Source organism: Neodiprion virginianus, chromosome 5, assembly GCF_021901495.1.
Source record: "Neodiprion virginianus isolate iyNeoVirg1 chromosome 5, iyNeoVirg1.1, whole genome shotgun sequence".
In the NCBI taxonomy this organism is placed as follows: Eukaryota; Metazoa; Arthropoda; class Insecta; order Hymenoptera; family Diprionidae; genus Neodiprion; species Neodiprion virginianus.
Genome location: NC_060881.1, coordinates 28,254,524 through 28,281,082, shown reverse-complemented (window position 1 = coordinate 28,281,082; position 26,559 = coordinate 28,254,524). Strand labels below are relative to the sequence as shown.

The 26,559-nt window shown below is 42.0% G+C and overlaps 2 protein-coding genes and 1 long non-coding RNA gene across 4 annotated transcripts; 1 reads left to right on the top strand and 2 right to left on the bottom strand.

Annotated features, from left to right (window-relative positions):
• Nucleotides 1–7,518: 7,518 nt before the first annotated feature.
• LOC124305173 (aspartate aminotransferase, mitochondrial-like) lies at nt 7,519–13,387 on the bottom strand. 2 transcript variants are annotated; one of them, XM_046764285.1, is made up of 8 exons: nt 13,187–13,387; nt 11,413–11,572; nt 11,134–11,262; nt 10,086–10,304; nt 9,689–9,845; nt 9,499–9,597; nt 9,038–9,354; nt 7,519–8,845 (listed from the first exon to the last, which is right to left on the bottom strand). In XM_046764285.1, the coding sequence occupies exons 2-8, from the start codon at nt 11,527–11,529 to the stop codon at nt 8,723–8,725; spliced, it is 1,161 nt and encodes a 386-aa protein (XP_046620241.1). In that variant the 5' UTR covers nt 11,530–11,572; nt 13,187–13,387; the 3' UTR covers nt 7,519–8,722. The 2 variants fall into 2 exon arrangements, with proteins under 2 accessions (XP_046620241.1, XP_046620240.1); XM_046764284.1 differs by lacking the exon at nt 13,187–13,387 and adding an exon at nt 12,895–13,090.
• On the top strand, nt 13,068–16,645 carry LOC124305174 (uncharacterized). The gene is made up of 2 exons (XR_006908335.1): nt 13,068–13,178; nt 15,848–16,645. It is a non-coding gene; the product is annotated as an uncharacterized LOC124305174 (long non-coding RNA).
• Nucleotides 16,646–23,251: 6,606 nt separating this feature from the next.
• On the bottom strand, nt 23,252–26,504 carry LOC124305297 (aspartate aminotransferase, mitochondrial-like). Its single transcript, XM_046764550.1, has 8 exons — nt 26,396–26,504; nt 25,284–25,443; nt 25,073–25,201; nt 24,728–24,946; nt 24,480–24,636; nt 24,306–24,404; nt 23,921–24,237; nt 23,252–23,600 (listed from the first exon to the last, which is right to left on the bottom strand). Exons 1-8 carry the CDS (start codon nt 26,410–26,412, stop codon nt 23,478–23,480), a joined length of 1,221 nt encoding a protein of 406 aa, XP_046620506.1. The 5' UTR covers nt 26,413–26,504; the 3' UTR covers nt 23,252–23,477.
• Nucleotides 26,505–26,559: the final 55 nt, after the last annotated feature.

Sequence of the window (26,559 nt, the reverse complement as noted above, 5' to 3'; positions counted from 1 at the left end):
TGCAAGCGGCGAAGAAGGTACGAAAATTATAAAAGTTGAGCCGCGGAGCCATTGCGGATGCCGACCACATCAAACGGCACCGAAAGACATTTGAAATTGGTTTTCCTCGGTCGGGCTGCGGTGTGAAAACATTCGATTATTAGTCAAACACGTGGCCCACGTGGAGGAGCAGAAAGATCGAAGCGCTGCACGCTGCAGCGGCGGGACCGCCGGACCCGGAGGCTGGGAACAAATTTGTTCTTCTATTGTACTGCGCCCCATTCTGTTCCCTAACTTGTAACCTGCACGCCGATTCCTTCACTTAGCCCTCCTTTCATATCGTCACAATCACGAGTCGAGAACTCCCAGGCAACAAGATCCCCCTGCATCGTATATACATATACAATTACGCTTTCTTTTTTAAATGTTCAACTCGACCACTCGTATATCTTGCGTGACGAGTGACGAGGTAAACGTGTCTTGTTAGACACATCCTCTCCCCCTCTTCTACCCCTCACCACCGACTGATTGATTAAAATTATTATAATGATATATTAATGCAATTGCACCGATAACGACAACCTGCACGTCGCGAGAGAATTCCGCTTTGTCATTGCGTCGTTGAACCGGATTTTATGCATGCATCGGTATTTTATACTGCCGATTTTTTCACACGTCAAGCTCGCTCCGCCGCTTATCGAACCCTCGCTACAAAGTCGAAACTTCAATCCACATATCGTTTCTTTGCCGATTTTTCCACCGATTTTCAACCGATTTCTCTTCCAACCGACTCCTTATCTATCCACAAATTGAAGTGCGATTATTCAAGCATGTTTAACTCGTTGAGTCAGCTGTTTAAAAGCGGCTAAAATCGCAAAAGCATAAAATCGGCGTAAATCGGATTACACGAGGAGTGTCGTTGACTGCAACGTCGCGTGCGGAGGGGTGGTCGAACCGCAGCTTATTGTTGGGAACTCCAGGAGTTAACTTCAGGCTTTCCAATCGGCATAACGATTTTAGAATATCTGTGACAATCCTGTCCTGTGCGTAGCTGGGGCATCGACCACGACAAAAGAATGAAACTACTTACAAACAAATATTTGTAAACGTATAATACAGAGGTAAATAAATAGATCCATACACATACACCGATATTTGTACGGTTCGTGGATAGTGGGGGGCCCGGTTTTGAGCCGAGCAAACAATGCTTCGCAAAGAAATTCCCAGAGACCACCGACAAGCAGTTTTTCACTTCGGATCCTTGCGGTGTATACCTCGGTAGGCAACCGTGACCCTGGTACAGTTTGGTAGACTCTTCACCTTGAAGATGGTCACCCTCTGTCCTTCTCTCGCCGGGACCCACTATTCATTCCCTTATATTTCCCGCAGTTCGGCGGGCTAATCGATTTGAAATTGGGCCCGTGACTGACGATCCTTCGGACCTCTCTCTCTCGCTCTCTCCCGCGGTCCCATTTCTTTTGGAAAGAGCGAAGACCACCCCGCGACGGGACTGACGCAAGCATTCTATGTTCGCTTCGCTTCACCGTCGGCAAACTTCGCCAACATCCGGACAGTATCGCCGATCCGAGGATCGATTGCAACAGGTCCGATCCACCCGAACTGATCGGAAATGAAATTAGAAACGGATTCGACGAACGCTTGCCGGCGAAACCAAGCTGCGGATTCTTCACCGGCTCTCAAATATTCGAGTCAAGGGACCAACCCTCTGGCCGGTGAAAATATATGTTCAATCTTCAAGAAATCTCGAATTTTTCAAAATGGCACGGGTTCCATAGTAAGTATTTGATCAATTAGATGAGTCATAAATCGATTCTGATGAACATCGTTATATACCTAATAATTGATATCGAATACACAGGTTTTTTCTTTCAACTACCGATTTCTTAACCGATTTTACGGCCAATTTGTGAAGAAATACATGTATTCCCGACGCATTCAAACCGGCCACGTCGATTTCCCAACCGATCTTTCAGCGAGGCTACATACATGCGATTATATTCTCCGAATGACTTGTGAATGAATATCAAGAGGATGCTTTCAAACCGAATGTAATTTAGACGATAAAACGAAGCCAAATCATCGACACGCAATTCCCGCCGCTAGCTGGATCTCCATCCCTCCTTCCATATACCCATAACCGTATGTACCAGCATATACTATAGGAAAAGAGAAGAATCGGTTAATTTACCAATTAACGTCAATATATATTTGACTTTGGTTTAATGCGCGAAAGTGATTTCATGGCAGGCGAGAGACGAACCGATCTCCTCACCGTGATCGAATCGTCTGGATATGTAATTATCTCCGATACTTACTTCGGTTGTACAGGAATAGTTTCCTAAGATCGGTCTTACAGCGATTAAACCGGTATCCTCAAGACTTCACCGCAGGTGAAATCGGGTCAATTAAAAAATCTTTTTTGGGATTCCTCTCAACGCTTTATATTCCGCAATAAATTTTTTCATAATTTCTGTAAAAGATCGATCAGTCGAGTATACAATTGAATACCTTGGCCAAGCTGACGACTTTAGAAAAGTCTTGATCGTCCGGCAGTTAGTTCGTCGAGCACTATTACCGATCTCCGAACGAGCCTTGCCGCTCCTGCGCAGGAAGGGTGTGAGGTGGATCCTCTTCTTCGCGGTTCTGCTCCCCGTCAGGATCGGCATCGGTGCTCTCCCTGCAGAGATATTTCAACAATTCCGAACGCCTCGTAAACCTCACTCTTCGCCTTGGACGCGGCGTGGTGTACGTGTATGGTAGCGTCGGGAAACAAGAAAGGGCTTATACGGCCTTAAAGTGGTTGGTTGCCTCGCTATGCCGTGCCTCGGAGGGCCGCCACTCCCAATTTGTTGTGGAGTTAGTGGAACGGCCGAATCTGTGCGCGAGGCTAAGTGTGCAGGATGCATACTAGGTGGACCGAGCGTTATGGCAGAACCCGAAAACCGCTCGTTCCTCACCCCGAGAGCAGGAGAGAAGGAGAAGCCGAAGAAGAAGAAGAAAAGGACGAAATCTTGTCGGATACAACGTTTTTTCCCATATCTAACCATGACTCCCTTCCATTACCTCGTTCCCGAGTCAGTTTTGTGGATAAAACATAACTACACACATTAACGGGGTGAAAAAACGGGCCGAACCAAAGTGAAAGGAGAAACAAAAAACTTTTGGAGATATTTATTTAACCGAATACCGTACACGGATTATTTTTGGTTTACGGTAGGACGTCGGGCTGAATACCGCGCATGCTAATCCTTGAATACGACATCGTGGCACCAAAATTCATATAAGGATCGTACAGGATCGTACATCGGTGATTAGCTAGACGTCGGATCCTCGTAACTCGGTCTTAAAGAAAACTGCTTGGCCTTAATTTCGAAGTTGAACATGGACTTGAAGTGTGAACGAATGTCATTTCTCGCCGATTTATTACCGATCATGAGCGGCGTTGTTCGAAATTCTGGACCGTCGCAAGTTTTTGAGTTTAAAAAAGTTTCAGTCATCATCGGTTAGTTGTTATTGATACCGATCTTGACGAATCGCCAAAAAATCGGCAATGATTTCGACGAAAAATACTCGAGACTGTGTCACATGGAACAAATTTGCGTGACGCACAAGCTTGTCAACTTCGGGTCCCAAAGAATCGGCACGAAGTGTGGTCTGCTAATGTGTCGTGGGCTTTGCAGCACGAATAGCAAGGCTTTGGATATTTTTCAAGACTATCGGGTTGACGCTGTTGATGCATGTAAACGTGGGTCAGCTCCGTCCGCATACGTGTGTCTAGGTATGATCGTCGAAGCCACGGAGGCGCGTTTGGCCGAGTAAAAGGAGGAAGATCCTCCCCCGGTCGACGAAGAAGAGGCTCTCGTAGTTCGGGCTTCGGGCACGCCCTCCCCGAGCACAAAGCGGCCTGTGGTATAAATTGGTTTGTTTGCCGCGGAGATGAAAGGGGCCGCTAAATGCTATCTTTAAGGTGTCGGATCAACGCAAATGTGGCTGAGTTACTCGTGATTATAGGATACCCCAGGCCCGGTCCATGCCTCGTTGCCGAAGCACCCGCAGCGGCGTCATATCCCGGGGAATCGATCCCCTGACGATTTTTTATCCCTCCATCCATCCATAAGCACCGATCATCCTTTTGATCCACCGCAGCTGTGGTTTTCACTTCGGAAATTGACATTTTTTATCCAACCTTTGTCGAATTCCTTCAAACTGAAAATTCCAGGATCTTATGAACATTTGCTGATGTTCTCTTTTACACATTTCCCGTTGTGCTAAGAAAATCGGTAAGCGTTCAATTTTTAAAAATAATTATTCATAACCGGATATAACGTACTCAACAAAATCGTAAAAAATTAAATAAAATTCAGGCTTTTCCTCAACGATTTGTCGCCGATTTCTTCTTAAGCCTTCACGATGACCGATTTTTTTTTTTTCGTTTATAGTCCACATCCACAGACAGGTACGAAGGTCATAATTAATTAGACTCAATTCTTGCGTATCCAATTCCGACGACTAATTACAGAGTTTACAAATCGTTATTGAGTGATTTTTTCTATACTTGTGTATATACATCTTGTATTTACAATTTTTTTTTTCTCTATATTGCCAAGACAAAGTCCGCGAAGGATTTGGCGTGAGGTGAGATGTGTTTTTTTTTTTTCGTGAGGATGGAACGAAGCATGTACGCCACTGCCAGTCCGTCGATTTCTCTCTCCCTCTCGGCTCGTCTCTCTCGCGCCTGTTCTTTGCCGCGGCAAAGATGTGTAGGTAGGGTACGGGGAGAGTTGAACGAGCAAGCGAGCTCGGCAGACATTATACTACAAAATAATAATTCATAAATTATACGTGGTGCGTCTGTTTAGTGCGGTGGCTCTCGCAAGTCGTTTCTTATACCGATCTTCTCCGCTGCGGCACCTCCGCGTTCTCCCATTCCCCCGTAGTCGCGTTAAGCGTTCCTCACACTAATCCACACTGCGGTGAAATCGATTCCACAATTTTATTGGCACACAAGCCTTCACATCTAAATATACATATATACGTTACACATACCTACAACCTGCATAACCGAAAATTCATTATACCAGCCATTAGCAACACGTAAATCGGCACCGCCGATTTCTCGCCGAATAAGAACCAGGAGCAGATTTTTATTTGACCAACATTTTTCACCGCAAACTTTGATTTGGCTATGAAAGGCTTTCACGTTTCGCTTGCATTCTGTTTTTTTTTCCCTCTTATCTCCCGCGATAATAAATATTTACAGTTCCGTGTAAAAACGCTCTGATTAATCTGTACGAGATCAAAATAACCTCAACTCGAAATCGGTTCAGTCCGTTTTTTTTTTTTTTTATTTCTTGTGCGGGCGCTCTTTTACTCGCGAAAGTCTTAGCGGAAAAGAGCCGACACAGAAACGACAGATCGCGGCAGCCGCGTTCTGATCTGCATAACCAGTAGCCTGCTTGTGTGTAATTTACATTAATTTCTAAGCCTCATTTTGCTATTTCGTAGATCGAGATTTCATCTGTCTCGTTTATACGGCAGCTGCGGTAAAGTATATTTCTCATATTTATTGTAGGCATGTGTATTTATGAATACCGGGTAGCAGATATAGGTATACATATGTGTAAGATACGAGGTGTTCTTTGGCCGTATTAATATAATCATCTGATATAAAAGCAAGAAAAAAAATTGTCCGTTATATTGTATTATATGTACAACTGTGCGTTTGTGCTCGTGAAAACTTTAGATCGGCGCAGATTACGCTCTCGAAACTGCCGAGACCAATTATTACAGTCTTGGTAAGTCACCGTTTTACTTGTTATTAACTGCGCTCTGCCTCTCTAAGCGTGTCGATTTATTAAACTAATTAGAGCGCGCCGGTCGTACGAGGATTTATAAAAATAATCCGAAAAAATTCATGCAATTAGAAGCACGTTTAGAACCGGATATTCGAACAAAAAGTTAATAAATATTTCTTACGCTTAGAAAGTTGAACGCCTGTTTTGCATTCAGACTAAACAGTTGACGATTATTCGGTAAAATTGATGTCTAAAATTGGTTGAAAATCGATCATACTTTTATTTTACTCCGATTGTTATCTACAGATACGTTTGTTAACGTTTCCTTGTAAAATCTTGTCGGAAATTCGACCACGTGACACTCGATACGGCGAAATCGGTACGCCGCTCGACTCGTCCATGCTGCACGCTGCAGTTTAATGTTATTAAATAAAAAGCTGGGGGCGTATAAGAGAGTTTTCGGAAGGCGGGCACCTTTCTTAGTCGCACCGATCCCCCGTACCCGAAAAACCGGCAACTCATCACACTTGTTTTCCGCCTGCCCGCGATTAGGTCTCCGCCACCTGGGGGGCCGAACCTTTCACACCTTTCACACCTTCGAGTTTCCTTTGTACACGTTCCTCTACGCCTGAAAGGCCCTCCACCCGGCAAAGGATAACACCGACGGAAAATCGGCGCTTCGCACCACCGATGTATAATTTTTTTCCCAATTTGATCATCACCTTTCGGACAATGATTATTCATCGAAGGATATATGTACGTCATTTGCTTCGAATAATGCAGGGAATACCAGCGGAATCGGTGGTCGGGACTATCCAAGTTTTGGTAAAATCATCTCAGCATTTTGGTAAAATCAAGTGGCAAGTGTCATCAGAAAACAGCGATCGGTAATAACAAAAATCACCAATTTCGGGTACAATCTCATTAGAACCGAACGGTGATTGACTTGAGCAATATGAACACACGTGTATCTATAAATGTTATAAAATCCTAATATCGAAATAGTAGCAATATAAATCGGAAATCGGTGATAGAAAATTAGCGATTTTGAGCGTAATCTACTGTTTATTTATTTGATGAATACTGAGATCGTGAATATCGGTAAATAGTCTTAAAAAAATATCGTCGTCAATTGTAAGTAACCGGAAATCGGCAAGTCGATGCATAAATCCTTCATGATCTAATAACAATTTAATGTATTTAGCGATTTATTAAGCAGGTACAGTTAAGCGATACATATTGAGAAGGTAATTCACCTTAAATTGTAATAAATCGGAAATCGGTTATTAGAAATGAGCGATTTTGTGTATAATCTACCGTTTATTGATTCAATGAATACCAAGATCGGCATGTAACTGTAATGCGATGTAAATGTCTAAAAAATATTATCGTCAAGCGGAAATAATCGAAAATCGGCAAGTTTGTCTCTAAATCCTTGACGATCTGGTAACAACTTGACGTATATAACGATTTATTAAACAGGTACAGCTAAGCGATACATATTGAGAAGGTAATTTACCTTAAATAGTAACAATATAAATCGGCAATCGGTTACAGAAAATGAGCGACTTTGAGTATAATCTACCGTTTATTGGTACAATGAATACCGAGATCGGCATGTAACTGTAATGCGATGTAAATGTCTGAAAAATATTATCGTCAAGTGGAAATGATCTAAAATCGGCAAGTCTGTGCCTGAATCTGTAACGATCCGGTAACAATGTGACGTGTTAAGCGATTTATTAAACAGGTGTAGCATATTGAGTAGACGTGGTTATAAAGTTAAGCGATACATACTGCGAAGGTAATTTACCTTAAGCTGCGTCAAGTGGTCGGATACGTGAGAAAGAAAATCGGTTTAATTATCGAGGTTACGTCCTTTGAGTAACAAGAATACCTTAGAGAAAATAGGATAAAAAATGCAGCGTGTCTAAAGAGCTAAGAACAGTATTTTACACTATTTTAGGATTACTATACCTGCCGATGGATAGGGAGAGGGGGAGGGGGGGGGGAGGGGGGGGGCGATGTAGGTATACATTGCCGTACCTGAGTAGCGGGCCAGGAGGCCGTCTTTTCGTCGAAGATACAAAGGAGGCCATAAACGTCAGCTTTTTAATTTATCATCGCCGGCTGCAGTGTGGGTAATCTAATTAATTTAATGACCGATAAAGCATTTGACGCCTCTCCCGTTGTACCCGCCACCAGCTCGCGTCGCGTAAGGGTGTGACATGATTCTTTGAAAACAATTACTCAGCTACCTGCACACTTGTCAATTGATTCGAATACCACAGGACTAAAAAATTTCGATCGTGAATGCAGCGTGTTTGAAAAGGCGCGCCGTTTGTAACGCCGGTAGCGAAATGATACGGCAATTCTATTCTGTTTCTTCCCTTAACGCAACTTTCTTGACAAATAACAGAAAAAATTAATATATATATATATATATGTACACAATGGAAGGAAAACGAATCGGGAAAAGACAAAGGGCTCCTTCACCCCAGAAGCCAAGATTTTATCTCGAGGTTTCTCCTGTTCGGTGGCAAAACACTTCGGGACCGTAAAAAAGCTATTTGTTCAGCCCCTAATGGAGGTCGGAGTCTGCTTTGGGGTGGAGTGTCGACGGAATCCTGAGATCGTCGGAATCAGAAATTTCTTTCAGACTGTATCCGACGTAGATGAATCTATTCCGTGCGAAATAATCTGCAAATTGCATGTAATCGAGTGCGACATTTGTGCGAGTGGAAAATTAAACATTTTTATATTGCAATGGTGTTTTGCACACAAATTTTTTTTTCTATTCATTCGCCTTCCAATTATTGTCGCGACACAGTATAATACGCCCGTACATATCCATGGAGATAATAATATCAGTGAATCCCAAAATCTTTGTTAAAATTCTTCTACAAGCTGCAGCAGCCGTAATGACCTCACTTTGTAGCATCGTGCAATGCTCTGGCAACGAGTTCGACATTTCTGGAATTAACACCGGCCATACATATCCGGCCGTCTGTCGATGCGTAAACACTGTACTTCTCCCTCATTCTTTTGACCTGAAAAAAAATAAAAATAAAAAAACGGTGCGGTTTCATTGATCGGGTGTATAAGGCGACTGAGAGGATCCGAAGTCCGTTTCAGAGACAGAAACCAAAGCAACATCTCTAAACCGGTTAAAGGAACGATCATGGGAAGAAAAAATACCAATGGATCGAATTTTGTTTGGGTACACAAACTTGCTCAATTACCTGTTCCGGAGTCATTCCCGTGAAACAAAACATTCCAATCTGATTGGTAACGTGATCCCAGTTAAGTTTCGTGCCGGTTTTATCCAACTCATTCTTGAGCGCCTTTCGAATGGAGTTTATCCTGTCTGTCATGGTCTTCAGGTCCTTGATCCACTGCCTTTTTAGATCTGGATCGGTGAAGATCTCGTTCGCAATCCGTACACCGTTTACAGGGGGACAGGAGTACATCGTACGAATGATGATCTTCAGCTGGGATCTCACTCTGGCAGCTTCATCCGCACTGGCAGTGACAAAGCTCAAGGAACCGACGCGTTCCCCTGGATTTTTGAGAAAACATCAATCAGCCCTGATGTTGGAGAGAGTGGAATCACGGTAAAAGTTCACTTCGTATCGGTGCAACGGGTCGAACGGAAGGTTCGAAAGCTTCTGTCTAGGGAAGTTTATTCGATGTCTTGTCTCACCGTAAAGTCCCAGGTTCTTGGAATAGGTCTGCACGAGTGCAAATTGGTGGCCATCGCGAGCGAAAATCCTGACGGAAGTAGCGTCCTCGTCCAGGTCGCCTGGAGCACGAGAACGAGGATTTTGTTTTTCAAACTTTGAACTGTCAGAAACTGGGTGTTACTTTTTTAAGCATCCAATGTTCCTTATTACCACTTGCCAAGCCCTGGTACGCCATATCGATCAGTGGAAATAATCGCCCCTTTTTTATCGCCCTTGAAATTCCCGCCCATTGTTCCGGGCTCGGATCCACACCGCTGGGGTTGTGCGCGGACGGATGAAGCAGGATAATCGACCCTTCGGGCATATTCTGCAAATGAAAAATTGGGATATTCTCGTCTCGGGGTAAAAATTTCCACATTTCTAAAACGGCGGGTAACCGAACCTGACTTATTATACTCATCCGAGAGCTTTGCTTCGTTTTTGTTTCCGCTCACTTGTAACAGCGGGAGAAATAAACTTTCATACTTTTATGAAATTTGTGATAAAACAATTTCGTCATTTATTTATTGAGCAACTATCTTCGTAATGCTGACGACTATGCGGTTACCGATATGTCTTGAAGAACTCCCTCGTAGTCGAAGCATTTCTTTTCGTAATTGTAATACCGGTACATTTTCACCGGTCCAAGATGCTCCAATATCGGCGCATGAGCAGCGTAGCTTGGATCGCTGATCCAGACCTCATTCGGGCCTCTGTGAAATTTTGAAAAAAATTCCAACCATACGCGAAGTGCTCCGATACCGGCAACTCCTTGTACCGCCGCAATCTGGATAAATGAAAATCGATGTTCTCTGGTAAAAATATTACCGCTTCGCAACGGAGTCAAGTAACAGTTTTAAAAAGTTATACTTAGTCAGGATCTATGAAAATTCGTATTTTTTTTTTTTTTGTAATTCCAATTTCGTAACGTACAAATATTCAAGTATATGCACAGAAGATTTCTCGAAGTTACGCGCTCGTTTGGATTTGAAACTTTGATCGCGTTTTTCTCAAAACTAATGTTTTCAAAGTCGGTGAGCAAGATTTTTCGAAAACGGCTAAACCGATCAGTCTCAAATTTTTACACAAACTTTATGAATATATTTTTCAGTCCTTGATCGAAGGATTTTTTTCGCCAGTAAATATTTTCCGTTTTGTAATCAAGCTAAGGCGAAAGTTTTTATAAAAAATCGCAATTTTTATTTTAAAAGTCGCCGTTTCGTTAAAAATTAATATTTTGCTTGTTCCTTCGATTAAAGACCAGGTACTACCTTGTATTGACTGAATCTTTTTTGTTTTTTTTATCGGATGATCCATTCCAGAGATATCTCGCTCACCGCAAGACGCCTTTTTTTAGAGGTGCTCCCGAAGATCGGTTATATCAGCTATGAAAGTCGTCGTATATGTTTAGAAATAAAAAATATGAGAACGAAGCTCAATGTTACCCCAGTACGTGTATAAATTTTTATAATAAAAAATTGAAAAGTCTCTTCATAAAGAATCCTTTGAAAATCGCGTTTTTTCGGCCTCCTGACTAATTATAACCCTTTAAAATCCATTCTCATTCTTCAGATCGATATCCTCGCCCCCTTAATAAAATAAATATCACCGCTTACTCGCCCCTGCTTTATCAGCTCGGAATCATCTCCCAACACCAGCTTGACGCTGTTTAAACAGAAGTCCGCGGAACCGTCAATGGGAAGGTATTCCTTGTGGAGTTTTTTTTCGGCGATTTTTTTCTCCGCCTGAAAATCACGCGCACAGATAACATGGCGACACGTTTTGATTACCTCGCCGTGTCTCGAGAGATCACGGCCGTAAATGATGGAGCTTTCTGTGATAAGTAAAACCGACTGTTATCGATAATTACAGAGGAAATTAGCCTTCCGGATTACCTGACGAACGCACGGCAACACCCATGGTTGCCCCAATTCGTCCCGATAGACACCCGCGCTGAGATCAACCTTATCGGTATTCGGATCTTGGCTGTAGGCCTCGCCAATTTTCAACATCAAATCCGGAGGCCCAGCCTCGACGTGATTCCACCACGGAGAGCTGAAGGAATTGGGAAAATTTTAGTCATCGTGCACTGAGAGAAATTTTTATTTCCGGTTACCGCTCAGTCCTTAACTATTTTCATTTTTTACCATAATCGAAAAATATAGTTCTAGGTAGAAAATTAAAATTAGTTTTGTAGCTGTTACCGGACAGTCTGGTATCCGTTGCTATTCTCTCTGATTACGATCACTGTTTCTATATTTTCTTGCAACTGTTGCGAAAATTTAATGCTCGTGCAACGATAATTTGACGTTAAAGCCTTGTTTAATTAAAAAAGTAGAGTAAACCGTAGAAACTGATCTTGCGTTGCAATTACCAAAAAAGGATCGTTTTACGCGTATCTCGTTTTTCGTAATTTCAACAACCTTCAAACAGTTTTTTTTTAACCATACCTGTTTTACTAAGTTTTTCTAGTTACTATAAAAAATGAAATTTTTCTCAGTGTACTATTACGATCGTTATAAGTACATCACTCGATAAAATCAGCGAAATGTCAGTGAAAGGTCACTGAGTAATTGGTTTATATGGGGCATTCCATGTCAAATTGGCAGCCCATGTAGTATGATGTTCTTGCTGGCTCAAAAGGGTCTCGGGTTTTTTTTCAGATTTTTTTGTACCACTCGTGAGATCTTAACAAATCAAAAGACCAATTCTGAGAATGCTATTTTTAAAAATCTTAAAGACCTCGTACCGTTTCTATAATTTGAAGTATGATTTTTGAACACAACACGACGATGGAATGTCAATATTTGCTCTATTTTTCACAAGTTTTCAGTTTTTCCTCGTTAAAATTGGAGTTTTCGATTCTTGTTTTTTTTTTTTTTTTTTCTTGTTTATAATAACTTTCTCACGTTATGCTCCGTTGCACTCGTTGCGGTGTTACAAATGAAATAACCGTGATACCGCAGTACTAATTATAAATTGTAAAGAAGAATTGAAGAAGGCTGTAAGTGCCATTTTCTTTTCAAAAAAGTAATTCTTCTTCGAAAGTATGCGTATGCGAAGGCCAAAATTTTCTCTAAAAAAAAAAACAAATATTATCTGGAAGAAAAAATGCCACTCAGAGCCTTTTATAATTTTCCTCTTTAATTAAAAAAAAAAAAAAAAACAATGAATCGTACACAGAAAGAATTAAATGCACCACTAATTGCCGCCGATAACTTTTACGACAAGTAAATCAACTGACATATTTCCAAGTATAAATTCGACCGATGCCAAAACTGATAAACAATAGAATTTGCGTAATTTCACAACGATTCGCGAGTAGAATTGTACAATTAAAAAATATCCCGCGGTTTATGATGTCAGTATTTTTATACCTTTTGTCTTTCATTGTTGCAGATGCAGGCGGCTGAAGTTAACCGGACGAGCAACGGACAGTGACTGATAACTAAATAAATTCCCGAGGATCGTCGCCACGGTACGAATCATATTGTACGACGTTTCTGGTATAAATGTGACGCCGGAAAAAAACGCGCTTTCTCAGTATTCATCAACTTTTGAGATTACTTTAGTTGACGCTCGGCCTTATCGCGCGGCTAATTCATTGTCAGTTCTAAGTAACACGCGCTTGATACCAGTCAAGCGATGAATTTCATAAAACGTACGTACTTGTTTCACATTAACATTAGACACTTGTTTTTTTCAACAACGAATATCGTGTATTCTCAACAACTCCTTAATTCTCAGCTAATAATACATCGGTATATATTTTGAACATTAAACCCGATTGAAAATAAAAAAATGGGTACAATCTATTTCGATCGACGTTGTCGGAGAGAGCTTTTACAACATCGCATGTCCGAGCACAAGCAGTGAAATGCTACGCAAGATGTTCGAGCGTAAATAAGCTCGTATCTGTCGCTATTTTAGTCATAAAAAACAAAGAAGTTATTGGCGTTATTGTTGTTTGTAATTTATTGATTACTCAGTTTTACAGTGATCGAAATATGTTTAACGGTGGGACGTACACCAGATAACTATTAATCATTGAGAAATGTCCGCGAAGCGACGTTGCCGATTCTCACATCCGTCAACCGCCGATTGACCCAGAAATCGAATCGCGTTTGTTGATTAATGAATCTTCGATACGTTTGGCAACCCCATTTTTTTCATTAAATATCAAGAAACCACAAAGGATAACGGTTATTTTTTATGATAAAGTATTCGCATCGTCCATTCTGGAACCACGAGTAATTTTTCACCTTTGAGTATTGGAAATTCCGTATTCAACTCCACACGCGAAATTGCCTCGACTTTAAAGTCAAATGTCTTTTTAGAACGATTGGCCAGCAATGCTTGAACTTGTTGCGTTCATCCGGATTTAATTTATCTGTATTATATGTGTATACCTGTGAAAATTATATTCTCACATTTCGTTTCGTTTCACTTTCGGACTACCTTAAAAGCTGCGCATTAAAAAAAAGTATCTAAAAATAAGGGAATCTGTTTTGTTATTTTTTAAAAACGAGTTGCTCAACGCACCGAACACTGATACGATGTTTGTACACTCGACTCGTTATCGGCGTTACTCGGTAATATTAATTTTCCTTGTCCACTGTTATATGTAATCACTGACGTGACGTAAAATGCGCAGATATATGTATACATATATATAAGCAACGGATAGGTCATCGGTCGAAACCAACAGAATTAAAAATTTCTACACAACAACATAAGCCGTCATTTTCATTGAGTCATTTTTTAACGAGAGTTAATTTCAGTCATTTCGTACCCACGTTATTTTTTTACTTTTTTATTTATTTATTTTTTTTCTACGTACGCATAATTCACCCCATTGATGAATAATCAAATTTGGGAATAGATATTCTGCCACGCGCGTGTAATAGGGACAATAATTCAACTTTTATCACATTCGCTCGGTCTGCGCACTATGTAGCAATTGCTGGTGATTTACTGCCCATAACAGACTAATTACTACTTTCTTAGTGCAGGATTGCCCAATTCACTTTAAGTCAACACATCTGTAACCTTATCTAACTTCATCTTTAACACAGTTTGCTCAACCCAGTGTTTAGGGTTAGATATTTTGTGACATTGTCAAATATTCTTCAACAGATTGTAGGAGTCGTCAATCGATGGATTATTTCTTTTATAATTGGACGCGAACAAAAATTCGTGTACTTATCGTTAGACCACAAAAGCAGCAATATTAAAAGAAAACAAAAACAAAAAGAAAAAAAATAAAAAGGAATCGCTCGTGGAATGGTCAGCATCTTTTCGTTTCGAGGGAAATTCGCACGTGGGAAGCATTTGGTGAAAAATATAGTTCACATGGGTATTTTTTTTTTTTTTTTTTTTTACAAGAAACTGTGACGTGTCGAGTAAAACCTGCTCTTCTTCTCTCCTCCGTGTGCATACTAGAGAAATCGTGGGACTGGATAGTTCACCCGGGCGCGTTTAAATACGGATAAAAGCTCGAGTTTTCTTGGTCATCTTTCAGCAGTGTGCGTAGACACGTATGACTAATTGTCGTAACATGTGCAGCGGGGTAAGAAAGGCGGGAGTCGTCGCATATTATATACTCGGTATAATTTACATGGAGGAAATGGATGTCGCTGGGTATAAGAAGTTAATGATTACACGTAGTTAGAGACTCCGGAGTACCTACAATCTGCATCGAGGGTTCTGGCCTTCTGGCTACCGGTGAAACAGGGAAAGGGAGGATGAAAAGAATACGCGGAGTAATTTCACGTGCAGCAACCGCACCGCGCGCGGGATCATGGAGGATGCAACGGGGCATCGAGGAGGAGGGTTCGTCCTTTCCGTACCTCGACGTCGAAGGGGGATATCTTGTTAGTGCGAGAGGAAGAGGCGTTCGCCGTGTTCGCGTTCCGTATTCCACTCCGACATGAACGGGCACACATCGTCCTGCTTGGTGCACGTGCAGAGGGTCCGCTATTCAGCGTATGGCGACCACCGGCAACTACCTGCAATCCATTTAATCAGCCACCTATGCGGTCTCGCGATGTTGATACTGGACTCTCTGCCCACATATGCGACTCGTTCGTACTTTTGCACGCTACGTGCGTTTGTCATCGACTGACATATGCCTGTCATCGTAAGCGAAGCCACTCTTTCCCCGATGCCGCTCCACTCGGCGTCCTCGATGAAAAACGGCGGAAACCTCACGGCGCGACGTGTATTACAAATGTCCTTCGATTTTACTCGCCGATAGTTTTCCTCTTTGATACGATAAGCCGATGCTGATACACGTCGATGAATATTTATATGCGACATTTTTCCTTGCAGGGACGACTTGGCGGACAATCGAATTCTGATATAGCATTGGATTCGGGTAACGGAACATCGGAGGTCCGAGGAATGGCGAAATGCGTGACCAAGATGAACAAAGACGACCACATCCTCAGGGGAGCAGTTTGCGGCGAGACTCAAGTTTTCTTATTATAATTAAGGCTTCGGATACTCGACGTCGATGCGTCTCTCCCGATGGTCGTGAATGTCGGTTTTAACGTGTCAAAAACCAAGAGGAGAAACAGGATACGAACGTCATTCCTACATCCGACCACTTCCTTGAACCGACGTTTCGAAATCGGCAAAAATTTATCGCCGATCGTTATTTGCGTGAAAGGAGAAAGAGGAGAAAATATTACGTACGAATAACCGAATAACGACCCGACTATTCTTCGTCACTCTCAAGATTCGCTCCGGAAGTTATTCGACTCCGCAAACCTCATGGCGCGTCATCGAATATCTTTACAGCTCGGTACGACCACTCAACAAATCAACAACAGCTATACTCACTCGTCAGTTTTATCGGCACGAAAGGAAGAGACCGAAGCGTACGAAGGGGAGACTGTTTCCGGCGATCACTTCACGTCGCTTGCACTCGGAAACGCTCGACGATTCATCATCGAGTAAATCAGTAGGTAGGCAGTATTTTAATAAATAACAGTCAACCCGAAGAGGCTGCAGTAATTGGGATCCTCGGTGAAAGCGTTTTTCAGCAAGCCAACTTCCAGGGAAATTCTTACGATGTATAAATATTACAGACGCAAATAAATTACACCAATGAAAATGCTTTATCGACGCCACGTGTTTCCGGATTGTAAAGGTAAAAAACTAGACCGATTTTACAATAATTTGGAATCTTTGCAACAATATGCATCGCGAATATTTACGAATCCTTGTTTCCAACCCAACCATATTTGCAGTCGAAAATATGAAACTTTAACTCTTACGCTTTCGCGCGAGCCGCCAGTTAATGGGGATCGAATCGAGGATCGATTTCCGTGTATAGTCGGGATCCTCTCTTCATCGACGCCTCGCACGCTATGCATAATGCGATGCTCAAATTATTGGGGATGTCTGATGCAGCTGCCCAGCTCACATGATGCGCCATGGGCTACACTCATCCCTATACATCAGGTATCCAAACCGAAAACAAAACCCGAACCAACATGTAATAGGCAAGTTTCATCTCGCATATACGCGTATTTCGAATTTGCACTTTCACGGTTGGAAGTGAGTTGGTGAAAAATCTCCAACGATTAAACGGCAGACGAAAATTTCACAATCTCAGGCCCATAGTCGTACGTTTTCTATTTTACTGACGCGTAGGAGACGCTCACTTAATCTTCCCACTATTCTGTTCTTCAGACATCGTATAACTGGTTGACGATACTTCGTCTTATCTATATGGCCGCTACTGTAACCGGAGCTGTAAACGGGGAGTGAAGTACATTCGGGTAACTGACATCGCTTTAATTAACCAAGGCAAACAATGATGTAACGACTTCTTATCGTCTGATTCAACGATACAAGGTGTTCTTTCCCTGCAACTGGAATATGCCTAAGATAATCGATGCTTTTTCTAGCAAAATCCGTTCCGCAGTTTTACAATTACGAATATCCGACCACCGATATTATACACAGTGTGTAAATACACGCAGACAATCAATCTTTCGCTTCGGGGGTTTAACAAAGTGCAGGAGATGACCGATGGTACGATTCGCATAACGAACCGACGACTGGCCTCTGAATATCCATTCAGTCCGTGGATCCACCGGTCATTGTTCAAGTTTTAAAATCATATGCAACATGATCGGAAATATGTGTCTCGAACGGTCCGGGCGTCGATATAAGAATGCGGCGGCATCGGCGTCGCGGCTGAAAAGGCATTAACATCGGTACACCGACCGGTCATTTAGTTGTCAGGATAAACTACACACTGCCCGATTTCACCCCGCGGATCATCGACTTGAATAAGAATGCGCACATCCTCATCCGTCAAGTATCACTCAAACAAACACATGCGTATACCTGATTCACACAGTTGCTACCGCGTCTGCACGCGACTATAATATATAAATGCGTATATCCTCACCTCGTTGGTTCAGAACTGTTATGTTTTATACCTCTGCCGTGATTGTACACCAATTGCAAGCCGTTCTTCGCCGCCGAAATATGTACGACGCAACACCCCCATCACTGCAGCGAGCTTGTTACCCAATTAACTTTGTTTACTTCGAACGCAATCTCGCACTGAGAGAAATCTTTATTTCCGGTTACCGCTCGGTCTTTGACTAATTTCATTTCTTACCACAATCGAAAAATATACCTGCAAGTACAAAATGAAAATTAATTTTCTAGCTGTTACCGGAAAGTCTAGTATCCGTTACTGTTCTTTCTCATTACGATCAGTGTTACTATATTTTCTTGCAACTGTTGCGAAAATTCAATTCTTGTGCAAGAATAAATTGACGTTTAAGCCTTGTTTAACTAAAAAAGTAGAGTAAACCTCAGAAACTGATTTTGCGTTGCAATAACCAAAAAAAGATCGACAGTAGCGCAAAATGGTTAGACGTACCTCGTTTTTCGTAACACCAACAATATTCAAACAGTTTTTTCTAGCGATACCTGTTTTACTCAATTTTTCTAGTTACTGTAACAAATAAAATTTTCCTCAGTGCGGGGCTTAATTGTTATATTGTTTGGGCTGAGATATGGATTTTTTTTCATGTTCATCGCGATGGACACGTAGTCGAGTGTTGATCATTTGACATTTCGATAGTGGGCCAAAAAGGAATGTCTGATAACTAAACCGTCCAATGCCAGCGAAATTCGTAAGAAACTGAGGGACACAGGTACGTTAAGTGCGTGTAAAATTAGAAAACATGCGGTAAATTTTGAAAGAATGTAATAACGAAGCTGCGTAATTTAAAAATAAATAATAATTTAATAACCCATCTTTTCACCGAGTGATATATACCTGTACGTATAATTTCTCACTCCGTGCCAAGTTTATAAAAACGTCTTGTATTCTTACAGCTATCGTTGTAGATGAAGAACGATGATCAGATTTCATTATATACGTGTGCAATTTCTGCGGAGCCAGATATCCGTGTAGATTTATTTATCTCCGTAAGTATCTCGCGCAACTACGTGGTCGGTTTTATTTACTTGAGCATATATATCGCAGTCGGGCTGTCCAAAGTCGATATATTTCTTTGAGACGTGTAGGTACGTTGTACCTCCGCCTAGGTGTGTAACAATGTGGAAATGTGGTTAGATGGTCGGTTACGTGGGCGAGCTGTGGATGGAACCGCCATTTTGTTTTCTTCCTTCTCCGTGTAAGTATTTTAAGCGGCGGGCCGGGCATCACAAGAGAGAGAGTATAGAAATATATAAGTATTTATCGCGGTGTGTAATTATGCAAATCGTCTGCATGTTTAGTACCATTAAATTACCGGCTTGCGCATGCGGTCGTACTATATATCTAAGATATATATTAACCGCGACTATAATACACGTACGTGTATATGTGTGTATGTACGGCGAAAGATGGCAGAGGTATACATGGGCTGTATAGTCATGTACCTGAATCCGTGTAACACGCGTATCTAGGTAGGAATACGTGTGTATCTGCGCACGCGTATGAGTGTGTGTGTAAATCACTTGGGTACATATAACGTAAACTTAATCTATGTATACGCAAGTGTGCTGCTGCAATTTTACCTTCAATTATAATTATACGCACGTGGTTTAACGTCGCTTGTACGCGCGTGTGTATACATATATATATAATGTATATGCAATGTGAACTTGCATTATATACGCTCTTCGCGACTTACCAAACACGCCATTAATCGAGCTGCTGCTGCTGCTGCTGCTGCCGCTGCTTATATTCTCGCTGAACTGCTCCTCCGCACTGCAAGAGCTGTGTAATCCATCACCCGTGTTTAAAATCGATCTTATCACTTTCAATTTTCGTAAATTTATACCGTCTGCAGCTGCGCTGCAGTGTGAATCAGGATGCGAAAGTGGCGCGAAGACCTTTATCCTGTTAGATCCTGAACTAGAAATCTCTCTTACCTATTCAGTCACCCTTGTTGGATTTTTAAACGAGATAATACGGGTAAGCCGATTAATCGAAAAACGTCGAAGACTTTGACGTCAGTTATACTTATATTAGACAGCGCTAAATACTTCGTACAGCAGGAGCCTCCGTTTTTTTTTCGCCGGTAAAGATCTCGCGTATGAAGGTAAAAAATTTCAAGGTACCTGTAATAATTGAGGACTAGCCTGAAAAAAGTAATTGAAAGTAAAAAAAACGGGAGATTTTAGTAGACGTAAGACATGAATATACGACAGTTTAATATGAGTTACTGCCTTGATATCGCGTTGTTAAAACTGACCATGGATGGCCCCGCACTGCAACGTATCATGAAGCTCGAGTTTATGATATGATTAATAATACTCCTAAACGATGCAAAAAGCAATTCAGTCACGGATAGGCGGGATCAATTTATTAACGCTTTGATGTTTCTTTGATGGTTTCTCGGCTGAATACGGCGAGCCTGTACCCCGGCATAACCGGAGAACGAATGTTCCCAGAGGTTCGTTACCTATACGTAGTACAACGCGCATTCGAAAGCGTATCTATACACCCCGCTATACACGGGTATTTATGTATACACGCTTCTCTGAATACCCTTCCTGCGCTGCCTGCCCGCCTTCCTTATTATCAACCAACAATGAACCGACATTAATTCAAAAGCTTTGTACCTATAATGTCTGAACTCGCGGCGTTGTTCGGTATCACGCTACTACTCGAAACACAAACCTGCTTCTTGTAGATACAATATTATATCATCTTATTTCACCTCGTTTTATGTACTCGCCACGCAACCGAGCTCGTATATCTACCCACAGGATCTTCCGCGAAGTTGGTGCGATGACCATCACACGTCTCGTTTACTCGTCGTCAGGTAATGTAAGTTATACATTACACACACTTCAAAATCGATCTTTAAGAATTCTTACACAAGACGACCCTCGAAATCACTCCGAATTTAATCCCTCACCTGTATTGAGCATTAATTTACGTTTCAAACCGAAATAGCAAATCGAGTTTTCTATTGTACAAGTTTCGTGTACGCGTTTCATGAAATACTGATATTTCAATATCCCGAGTGAAAAAGATGCGACGTTGAGAAAAAAAATTGATAATAATTTTCGTAATGCACTGTTGCCTCTCGGAAGATAGGTAAAGCGTTGAAGTTGCGCTGCTTTCTCTCAGATTATACAATGCAATCAGGTGACACCCGAGGATCAACGGTCAGCGTGCGACCGAGAGAATCGTGTAGGCATAAAAACGACCCGCAGCGGTGTTTCCCAATACCAATAAGACTGATCCTGATCGTTGTGACTCGGTTTTTCTCGAGGTATCGAGGGGCATCGAGTGACCGTGGCTCACGCTTCGTCACGGCTACGCTCGTGTCTCGAGCAGCCGCGGAGTTTCTCTTCCAGGTCCGCGCTCTCGGGAGTCTCTCTTCCAGGTCCGCGCTCTCGGGAGTCTCTCTTCTAGGTCCGCGCTCTCGGGAGCCCGAAACGCTGCAACCGCTTGTGCGTGGGCAATCAATCGCATACACGCAACACGAGGCGAGGGCAAGGCTTCTGTAATTCCATAAAATACCCGCAGAGTTTTGGTCGAGCCGCTGGTCCAGGGCAGCGAGCGGTCGAGTCTCCAGTTCCAGTTCGAGCTCGTGCTCACTCACCGATCGTGCTGTAAGCAGGCCTACGGCTCGATGCACACCGAGGAGTGTTGTTACCGCGACGAGCAGCGCGGGCCAAGGTGTGCATAATTGATTGTTCCCCTTCGTAATTGCACCAGGAATTGACCGGGTTGATCGATCGCTTCGATTTGTATTATGTACTCATACACCGTTATACCCTCGTATATTTCTACCCACCCGCTTTCTTCGATCCCCCTGCAGGCATATCGTCGATTGTCGTTTTCGATTCTACGATATTACGATATTATATTGTTAATTTACCGTCCGCTAGACCACACGAGGGATCGCGTATATACGTCGATATAAATAATATCTGTATGAAAATCGAATTTGACTTACTTATACTTACGTGTATATTGTTACTATTCGTTTCAATCCCAGCTGTAATCCATTTACGGCTATATCTTTTTTAACTCGTACCTATGTCCGATAGCAAATTTACGCGGGCCTCGTTATATAGAGTCGGCGAAGAAATAATAGTCGAATCGACCATTCAGAGTATTATTATTATCATTATTATTATTTGTTACTAACTTTCTAAATACTTATACCGCACATGTAAATGCCGACGAGTTGGAATAATTTCATAGATACACATAATTTTATTACATGGCTAGGTCGCTTTCTTAGCCTATTAATCAAACGCGTTGGCTACAATTAATTTAATTACGAGTAGGTATGTACATAATAACAGAAACATGTAGGATGTAATTATGGTTTCCGATAAACTAGAATTTATATTCAGTAGCTGAGGTAAAAAAGAAATGAGAAATGTATGCTTCTACAACCATATTATCAATATCTTGTGCCGATTATAGTCTCTCCCCAGTCGGGAACTTTAATTATTTCCATAAATTACACTTTTCTAGATTCATCTTCACTCGCACATTTGAGACGACGTTTAATTGTATTTTTTACATTTCTGTGACTTCAAAAATCTGCCAATAGGAATTTGTATTTTATATGAAATATATCATTTTAAGGTGGTCCGATGGATCGAGGAATCACGGTCAGCCGCCATTTGATTCGTATTACTAATTCAATAGGATGACCGAAAGACCGGATCCCACGCGATGTCTTTCAACAAAAACAAATCAAGACTTTGACGAAAAAAGCTGGTCATAAAAAAGCAATGAGAAGGAAATAACATCGCGCAGCAGCGTCGAACGGCTCTGAATCCTCGAATTGCGGGGAGAGGGGGTGGTAGGAAAAAGCGATTTAAACGAGTTAGTTATGCCTTACGATCGAGTCGCTGTGACAACGAGAAGAACTCGTACAATTTTTGCCTCCGCTGGACAGTGTACAGGTGTACAAGGTATGGAATACTCTGTTATATTCTCAGGACACGTTTAGACACGCGTGGTTTTCTCACGTTTGGCAAATTACGCATCCACCAATTCTAATTACCGAATCTATAATGACCGTCCCGATTTAGGATCTCTGGCTCATGTCGAACCTGACAAAGTACATCTTACCACGTTCCTTTTTTTTGACTCGTCGTTGGATCTCGAGGCACCAGTAATCGAATACGACTTTATGTAATTATTCAAATCACGTCGTCAGGAGTAACGTTCAGGACGAATGAATTCCGACAAGATATATTTGAAAATTTGATGCTGCCATTTATTGCTACACATGACCATACATTTTATTTTATAAACGTTTATTATCAACATCTTGCACAGTACACCTTCACGGGAAGAAACCCTCGACTTTTTTCTTGTAGAATTTTATCATTATCAATGAGTTGAGGTTGTGAATTTACACCAAAGTTGATGGTTTTTTCCGTCAGGGCACAGACGTTGTTACTGCAAAAAACTCGCTCAAACAGTTGTATGAAATCTTCATTTGGTAACTTCGTGCAATGCTCTGGCGACGCGTTCCACATTTCCAGGAGTTATACGAGCCACTGCAATCCGACCGTCCACCGACACGTAAACGTGATGTTCGTTGCCCAATCTTTTCACCTGAAAATCGTTGGTTTCGATTATTCATGAAGGAAAGTAACCAAAGACATCAGCCTATAAATGCAGTTTAAACATGGCTGCCGTTTACAGGCATGCGATTTTATTTCGTCTCTACGATAACTTCCAGCTATCCCCTGTACTTCAGCGTCACATCAGACCTGATCAAATGATGGAAAGAATAGTTTGAGACCGATTTGACCCTCGATTGAATTACGAAAATTGATAACTTGAAATTCACTTGCTCGGGGATGAATATACTGTGCTTGAATTCAATTCATACTTGAACCATGAGGAACAGATGAAGTGTGCTGGGGAATTACCTGTTCTAAAGTCAACCCACTGAAACAACACATTCCGACTTGATTGGTAACGTGATCCCAGTTTAATTTCGTGCCAGTTTTATCTAGGTGTTCCTTGAGCGCCTTTCGAGAGGAGTTTATCCTGTCTGTCATAGTCTTCAGGTCCTTGATCCACTGCTTTTTTAGATCAGGATCGGCGAAGATCTCGTTAGCAATTCTGACACCGTTTACAGGGGGGCAGGAGTACATCTCGCGCATGATGATCTTCAACTGGGATCTCACTCTGGCCGCTTCATCTGCACTGGCAGTGACAAAGCTCAAGGAACCGACGCGTTCCCCTGAATCGTGAAAAACGGACCAAAGTAAAGAAAAGCGAATACATATTATACTTTTATTATTTCCTCACCGTAAAGTCCGAGGCTCTTGGAATAGGTCTGTACTATTGTAAACTGGTGACCATCTCGGGCGAACAGCCTTACGGAAGCAGAGTCCTGTTCTGTGTCACCTGTGAAGTAGAAACAGTGTCATTTAACTCGAGGATATTCGTCTCCTTCCTAGAGTGTCTATCATCGTTAACTACCCTTTGCCAAGCCAAGGTGAGCCACATCGATAATTGGATAAATTCGCCTTTTCTTCAACGCCCCCGATATTTCAGCCCATTGTTCCAGAGTCGGATCCACGCCGCTGGGATTGTGCGCGGAGGGTTGAAGCAAGATAATCGATCCCTCTGGCATTCGCTGCAACATTTTGGTTTGAACAATTCAACATACGGCAACAAGGCGTCGAAACTCGTTCGGTATTACCGATTTCACGAAAGTTAATAATTACCCCGATGTCTTCAAGGAACCCAGTGAAGTCGAGACATTTCTTGTGATAATCGTAGTAGCGGTATTTTTTAACGGATTTAAAATGTCGCAGAACCCCCTCGTAAGCACCGTAGGTCGGATCACTGGACCATATTTCATTAACACCTCTGTAAAATTGGGACATGAATTCTAGTGTGACACGAAGTCCGCCAGTGCCACCAACTGCTTGGATCATCGCGACCTGAAATAACGTCAAGAATCCGGGTACTAGTGCTAATGAATCTTCGAGTAAATACAAACTCAGACAGATTCCTTCCATCCGTTTGCCTCATATTTCGTGCGACCTAATAAAATAGTCATCGCATACTCTGCCCTCAGCCAACAGCTCCGAGTCCTCGCCGAGCACCAGCTTGGTGCTGTTCAAGCAGAAGTCCGGGAAACCGTCAATGGGCAGATACTCCTTGTCGAGGTTCTTCGCTGCCAGTTTCTTCTCGGCCTGAAAATCACCCGGGGCATTAGTGGCATGGTTCCAAAGTTTTTACGGTTTCGGTTGCAATTCAAACACAACAACGGTTTACCTGGCGAACGCAAGGCAGCACCCACGGATTCCCTGAATCATCTCGATAGACGCCAGCGGTCAGATCCACCTTTTCAGGATGTCGATCCCTCGTGTAAGCTTCCCCGCTTTGCAGCATCACGTCCGGAGGAGCAGCGGACACATGACTCCACCAGGATTCACTGAAATTGAACAGAACCACTATCATGTTTAGTTATCAAACCCGAAAGACAACGACTTCGAATCATTCCTTGCACTCGACCAGTTTCCTCACTTTGGCCAGAAAAATCTTCTAAGATTCCGTGAATGCGATCGATGGAAACGTATTTCATTGGTGGTGTTCGTTCACAAGAAGTACACCCAGGACGTGTACCATAGATGTAAACACTCTCCAAACACGAGCGTACCTCAGTTAATCACAACGGCTTTGTTCTCGTGAAAATAATAACTTACGAAACAACAAGCGTTGGTCTCTATCGTGAACAAAAGTTATTACACCGACAAAAATCAGTGTTCGGTTTCGTGAGAAATTGCATTCTTGGAACTTGTTTCGTCGATCAACAACAAACAATTCAAGTACTCTCCGAACATTGAGACGCAAGTAATTCGACAAATGCGTACACTTATCATCTGTTCAAGCTTATCGAAATTCGTAGAGGTAGAAGCTTTTTTCCGCAACGACAACCCGAGTGCATGAAAAATTGTTGATTTTATTTAATGATCGGCAGTAGGAATTGTAGACAGAAACATTCCTGAATAATTTTGCACATTTTAGAGAATGGTATAAGTGGAATTGATGAATAAGCCGGTCTAGTAAAGAAATAAATTAAGAAATAACGAATTCGAGTACCGCCGATGACATTACAAAAATAAATCATAATATTATGGATCCTCAACGTAAGTCATCATACATATTCACGTTCATCGTTCGATAAAGCAGACGCCGTTTACTGGACTCAGATAATACTTTACGTCTACACGCTTTCACTCTGGAATGAATTGACAAGGTTAAAAAATCATTAGCGACGTATTTAAAATTCCATTAACTTAAATCTTCAAAGATCGGTAGACATTCATTTGCGATTGCATTTACAAGGAATGCTTGCCCGGATTTTCATATCCTCGATCACTTACCTCGAGAGAAACACCATGACAGTTTCGGAACAACCAAACGACTGGTACGTTGTCCAGCGAGTAACTAATATCGGCTCTATTAGAATGCCCCTCTGTATACCGGTTGTTCTAATAACCGTTTAGATACGAACTTCCGGCTAACTTGACGATACACTTGACGTATG

Bases quoted from the DNA above. Each gene is read 5' to 3' on its own strand.
- LOC124305173 (XM_046764284.1), bottom strand. The intron at 10,305-11,133 runs GTAAGCGGTGAT...TCATTTATCCAG, and splicing joins AGCTGATAAAGCAGGGGCGA to ATTGCGGCGGTACAAGGAGT. The intron at 9,355-9,498 runs GTGAGACAAGAC...TCAAAAATCCAG, and splicing joins CAAGAACCTGGGACTTTACG to GGGAACGCGTCGGTTCCTTG.
- LOC124305297 (XM_046764550.1), bottom strand. The intron at 24,637-24,727 runs GTAATTATTAAC...AAAATGTTGCAG, and splicing joins GGTTCCTTGAAGACATCGGG to CGAATGCCAGAGGGATCGAT. The intron at 24,405-24,479 runs GTAGTTAACGAT...TCTACTTCACAG, and splicing joins TCACCTTGGCTTGGCAAAGG to GTGACACAGAACAGGACTCT.